This window comes from Apis dorsata, unplaced genomic scaffold (assembly GCF_000469605.1).
Source record: "Apis dorsata unplaced genomic scaffold, Apis dorsata 1.3 scaffold_102, whole genome shotgun sequence".
Lineage (NCBI taxonomy): Eukaryota > Metazoa > Arthropoda > Insecta > Hymenoptera > Apidae > Apis > Apis dorsata.
The window spans coordinates 359,112-365,463 of NW_006263400.1; the positions used below are offsets into that span (position 1 = coordinate 359,112).

Genomic DNA, 6,352 nt, shown 5'->3' on the forward strand with positions numbered 1-6,352 from the left:
AAAAAACGGCTCGATAATATAATGCATTATCGTTTTGACAGCAACTCGAACTCGGATTGTAATATAACAATATTTACAAACGGTGGTAGTTACACGTTAAGCATTATTTCATCATAGTGCCAATTCGGGTGGTTATACAACTTTCTATAATAGCGTTTCTGCCGTTCTCGCCCCTCCCCCCCTCCCCTCCCCTCTTCATTTAGACAACGTATAAATAACAATAAACGGAAGTGGCAACTGCTCATATACAATCGTAATATAATATCCATCGTCTCACGCGCGCGGAATCGTTCAAATTGTAATAATTACACGGTTAGTCACACTCCCTCCCCCCCTCTTGGCGCAACTCTTTATCCTTATCTTTCTCTCTTACTTAAATCAACTAGAAAAACTCGGGAGAAGTAGTCAACGCATATATAAACCTATTAAAAAATATTCACAGTAGTCTACAACGTACACAATGACAGTATTGCTACCTATCCTTATGCATCTTTTGGATACATAGATTTGATATCGAATTCGTGAGAGTTCAATTCCCCCTCCCCCCTTTTTTTTTTCAACGTCGTAGCCTTCGTATTATGCGTTTTCGTCAACGATGATCGTTTCCTTTTCGTTTTGTTTCATCCTTTTTTTTCCCTCTTATTCGTTCGTTACACGACATATACATACATATATATATATATATATTTATTTGACCGAGATACCTTCGATTCGACGGCCGTTAATAACAACGGATTGGAAAAAAAAAAAAAAAACTCCACCCCCGTTGTTGGTGGCCTCGAGTATTTACTCTACGCCAGTCTACGGATAAGCTCGAGAAAGTGGGGCTTGGCTTATAGTTTACAGTTTGACCGGTTTATATAGTTTGAAATAATTTTCCGGGAAAGTGGCGAACCTTTGTGTTACAAAGTTTGTCGAAACTATCGTTAACTCGGTTGATAATGACTTTCTACCTCCGATGCGCCGATGCATTTCCCCCTTTATCGTCATCATCATCTTTCTCTCTCTCTCTCTCGCGTCGGTAGTTAAACATTTATCTTTATCGAGCGTAAGTGGATGAAAGTTTGAACGCAAGCTTTTTTGTGTATCGTATTTCATTCACCCTCCTCCAACTTCTTACCACTGTTTTCCTTTCATTAAAACCGCGGGCCCTCCTTGCACGTTCCGTTAAACATTCCCTCCCTTGTTTCCGTTTCGAATCTAACTAACTATCGTTTAAGTGTCGTTTCATTGTTGGTTCAATGCTAGGTTTATCCAGGAAGGGGAATATCGAAGGGGTTAAGCTGCAAGAAATTGAAATTCATACAGTTTCGAAGTGGTAGCTGCGAATATTCAATGTGTGTATATATATATATAACGGAATAATATTTTGTCCAAAATTATATTCGAAAATTTTCTTATATTCTTTCGATCTCGTCAACTATAAATTGCGCGAAGTTTGGAAAATTATTTCAAACTTTTCTCATAATATAATAATCCGTGATTATCTTTAAACTCGTCGAATTCGAATTCTATTCGATCATCAATTATTATTACTCGTTTCAATATTGGAACACGAAGTTCCTTCTGGAACGTTCTCCCTTTTCGTGGAGGATTCGAACGACTTTTCCCTCTTCGTCTTTCATCATGGTCTTCATCTTCCTTTTCGAAATCGATATATATATATATATATATATCAACACGATAATTTGTTTTTCGGTTTCGATTAAAACCGTTCGATTTATCGAATCCCCTTGCCCCCCACCTCTTTTATTCCTCTTCGCGTATATAATCAGACTTTGTATTCTAACGAACTAAGAAGGAAATGGAAACATCACAGTCGTATAGAGGATGTGTAATGATAAATACATTCTTTTAGTGTCACTGTAGGAAGGCGAATTTCTTTTTTTTTTTTCTTCTTATTTTTCTCCCTTCGTATATTTATATATATATATATATACGTTATATGACTTTCGAATAAATTCCTTCGGATAAATAGTTTACAGGGGATTTGAATAAATTCGTTTCCGTACGAGGAGGAGAACAATTAACAATTCAGCACTTTCGGGCAATTCTATACAACAAATTATAGACTCGTATCATTTCTTATACAACTCTCTCTCTCTCTCTCTCTCTTCGTACGCGTAATAATAATCCTCTCTCTTATTCGTCAAGTATACTAAATCACCTCGAGCTCGTTATAATATATTATGAAACGTTATGAGATCTTTTAGCGAGTGCATGTATAGGATGTATGGATATTTTAGACGAGATTTTTTTTCCTTTTTTTTCCTGCCGCTTTCTTTATATCGATCTAAACTCGAATTCGATGGAAGAAGAAGAAGAAGTAAGGCAACGATCGATCGATGATTTAAAGAATCATCATCGGTTTCGCGATGGTTTTTAAATTTTTTCGCTCGATAAGATTCGCGAAAAGATTGTCTATTTTTTTTTTTTTTTTTTTTTTTTTATTATTTTTGAACAATCGATGAAACGAAACCGACTAAATATCCGGATATATTATCGATTAATAATCCCATACACTCTTCTCAAAAATTTCATAGCATGTTCATAGAGAGAGTTCTCGAATATCTCTCCTCGATATATCGCTTTTCTCGCCATCCACGACGCGACGGTGATGGAAGAGAACGAGAAATAATCGGTGGTCGCGTTGATAAGGTTTCTAATAATAATAAGTGAATCACGGATGTGTCCTCCCTCGAAGATCTCCCCATCCACTTCGGTGTCTCCCCTCGCCAATTTCGCGTTGATGCAAACGATGCGGCCACTCTCCTCGGCTGCCCCCCGAATAATGGAGGATTTTGGATGGCTCCCCGTCTTCTCCAAGTTATAGTTCGTTGTAAATTGAGCCAAGACCATCCCGTCCAACTTACTGATTAAAGCGGTGAAACTCGGCCGGAAGAGAGAAGAAGAAGAAGGGGACTCGTGAACAGCATCATCATCGTTGCACCTTTAACAAAGAAGAAAAAAAAAAAAAAAAAAAAAAAAAAGAAAGGAAAAATAAAGCAGCGAGACTCCGGTGATTACCTTGACACGATCGAGATAACGACCGTTCTAAAAATCTTTTTAGAGGGTTCTAACAGGGAAGGAAGGAAGGAAGAGTGTATATATATATATATATATATATATATAAAGTGACTTAGGACGAGGAACGGTAAGAAAGAACGGATGTACAACGCGATAACAGACATTTACGATAACACAAATAAGTATCCGCCTCCCTTTTTAACTTCTCCCGTAAATATCCGTTTAATTCGCTACGAAATACGTGGAAATATCGTCCGTATAATTATCAACCGCGTGGATCTAACCGTGGAAATAAACCGTCCCAAATGAAATGATTTACGTATGGGGCGTGGAACTCACTCTGGTCAATTCTCTAATTTCCAACGATTCGCAACTATTTTCCCTTTTTTAAATATGCTTTTTTATTTATGTTTACATTTTTACTCGTATCTTTACTTTTTTTTAAAATACATACATACCGAGGAGAGGAATATATACAATAACAAAGAAAAAGAAGAGAGGAAGAAGAAGAAGAAGAAGAAGAAGAAAGAAAATGAATAATATCATAGAAATATATACGGGAGAAAGAAAATACACACAGATTCGTCTTGGCGAATAATTTAATCGTTGTACCAACCACTTTATATGCACCGTTCGCGTAATTGGAACCGTGTACACGATTGATTTACTTAATGGCACATTTCCAGCGGAGAATTAAATATCGCGAATAATTAATGGAAGTCATGTGAAAACTTTAACGTCCAACTCGGTTTGTACAATAATAATAATAATAATAATAACAACAATAATAATAATAATAATAATCTCTTGATAATATTATAATATCGGTTATTCGAAATAGCGTTATACTCCTACAACGATAAGTTGATTAATCTGAAATGTTTCTCGCGTTGATTTGCATCGCAAACGAGGGTTGCAGGGATTTTCGTTTCGTTGTAACACAGATATTGGAAAAATCTAGCAGCGGAGCAAGCTCACAAGGGAGGGGCACACGGAGAGAAATTGCATTCGAGAGTACGTTGGAGAGACAAAAAAAAAAAAAAAAAAAAAAAAAAAGAAAGAAAGAAAGAGAGAGAGAAGAAATACGCCGGTTTCGAAAAAAAAAACCGAAAGAGCGAGGCTTCTGTTTCGTAATGAATAGAATTTTTTTTTTAACATCGTCAACGGTAAATATTAGAGATCGATTAGATATATAATTATTAGATTGGAAAGAAAGTTCTCGCGGTTCTTTTTAACTTTATTACATTCAAATCACACATATCTCGAACAAAACTTTATTAATCAGAATAAAATTGCAATCGATGCGCTTTTGCCAGCGAGAAACCTTTATAGTTTTGTTATTCCTGTTGAATAAAATTCTGGAGTCCTGGAATTGGAATAGGAAAATTGTTCGAATTTCTTGTCCATTACGTTTTGTCCAACACTCTCAGAAAAACTAATTTGAAAATAAAATCAATATCACATTTTCACAGCGGACACGATTAAAAAATTAATAAAATAATATACAAAAGTCAATTTAACAACATCAAGTTAAACGAAAATATAGAGCATTTAAAATAACAAAAACCGTAAGAACTCTCTTTCCAACTCGTTGTTTCAGAGAAAAAAAGATATTTCGAAAGGATATCGCAACATATTTAATATAAGCTCCAAAAAACTTTCCAAAAAAAAAAAAGAACAGAAGTTCGAAACGCGTAATAATTGATACCGTTTTAGCCTCTTTCATCCTCTCCTCTTTCTTCCTTTCCCCCTTCCCTCTCGGTCACCTCTTCGTTCAGAGAGTTTTTCGCAAAGCGAGCACAAGCGGAGTCGGTTGCATTAATTACTTTCGTGATCGACTAAATTGCACGGATCGATGCCGATTTCAATTGTGTTGTTTTATATCTCTGCTCCCCGTGAAAACCCGTTCTTTCCCCTCCATGCAATTTTCTTTTTCATTTGCCTCCCAATTTCTTTTTGTAATCATTTTTCCCCCGCCGATTGAAAATGTTAGTTATTCCCTAGCTCGAGCGGGGAATAACAATTCAATTGGCCTCCCCTCCCTCCCCCCCTTTCGTGAAATTATTGAAACGCATGCTATATTACACGGTGTCGGTGATAAGAAAAATAATTGGTCGGGAAGCAAACAAATTGCACGGAAATGATTATATTACGTTGTGCATATACGGGGAGGGGAATATAATTTGTGGGGAATCGCGTTAAATATATTGAAAATTAAGCAACGTTTTAATTATAATCGATCATATAGGCTCACTAGAGAAATTGAAATGGAAAGATTTCCACGTGAAAATCCTGCTTCCTCTATATCCGAACACGGGGGAGAGTATTTAATACGTCATTACATAAATTAAATTGATTCACTTAATATACGGATAAGCTCTGTATTTAGAACCCTTTGATCAAATACACCGATATTTGCGCCCCCCTCCCTTATCGGTTTATTATTAATTGCTCGTCGTTTGAAAACTGTTCGCCGTGAATTCATTCATGTATATATATATATATATNNNNATGTGAACGTGAGTTATTATGTTTTTAGTTAGTTAGGGTTACTTTTTANNTGAGGGAGGGACGATCTTTAAATATTTATTTCTTGATTCTCGGCGATGCTCAATTTTATACCGATTTTTTCCCTTTTTTTTTCTCTTTATCGCGAATCTAATTAGTTTTATCGAATGACCGGTAAAGCAATTTCCAAGATTATACCGTAATCCTGTCGCAGTAATTTCGATTCCATTTAACTTTCGCGGGATTCAATTGGACAATCCATTTCGGTTTCTTTCCGAAATTAATACACCCCCTCCCCTTCCTTCTTCATTCATTATTCATATAACATTCCACGTCGTGAAAATCCGCATCGTGAATGAGTGGACCCGGATTATTACATTACGTATAATAATGAATATCATTCGTTAATCGATATTGATCGTGGCGTTAAATTCTGAAACGAATTGTCCGCGCACGAATCGTTCCTTCGAAGATTCGTTTGTCATCGAGATATTTTTCACGCGTCGTCAATAATCGGGAGGGGGAAAAATTGGATAATTAGATTAATTATCTAATAATAGTGGATCGATTTGTTGGGATAAAAATTATGCGGCAAAAAAAAAAAAAAAAAAAAAAGAAGAAAAATCTTTGCGAATATTCAATCAAAATATTTGACGATGAGAAATAATACGACAATTGACGAAATTGAGCAAAAGAATATAAGAATGGAAATATATTTTCTTTTGTGATCGGAATGAAATAGAATTGAAAAGGGGAAATGTTTCGTTTCCGCGAGTACGAATAAAAATTAATAAAAAAAAAAAAAAAAAAAAAAAGA

At 35.6% G+C, this 6,352-nt stretch overlaps 1 protein-coding gene across 1 annotated transcript in view; it reads right to left on the reverse strand.

Moving 5' to 3' along the window:
- Window positions 1-2,560: 2,560 nt before the first annotated feature.
- LOC102676999 (suppressor of lurcher protein 1) overlaps window positions 2,561-6,352 on the reverse strand; it is a gene marked incomplete at its 5' end in the record, with an annotated part of 299,191 nt that continues 295,399 nt past the window's right edge. Inside the window, one exon of the mRNA XM_031508827.1 lies at window positions 2,561-2,950. Coding sequence (XP_031364687.1) covers window positions 2,877-2,950 — 74 coding nt within the window. The remainder of the gene's footprint in view (window positions 2,951-6,352) is intronic.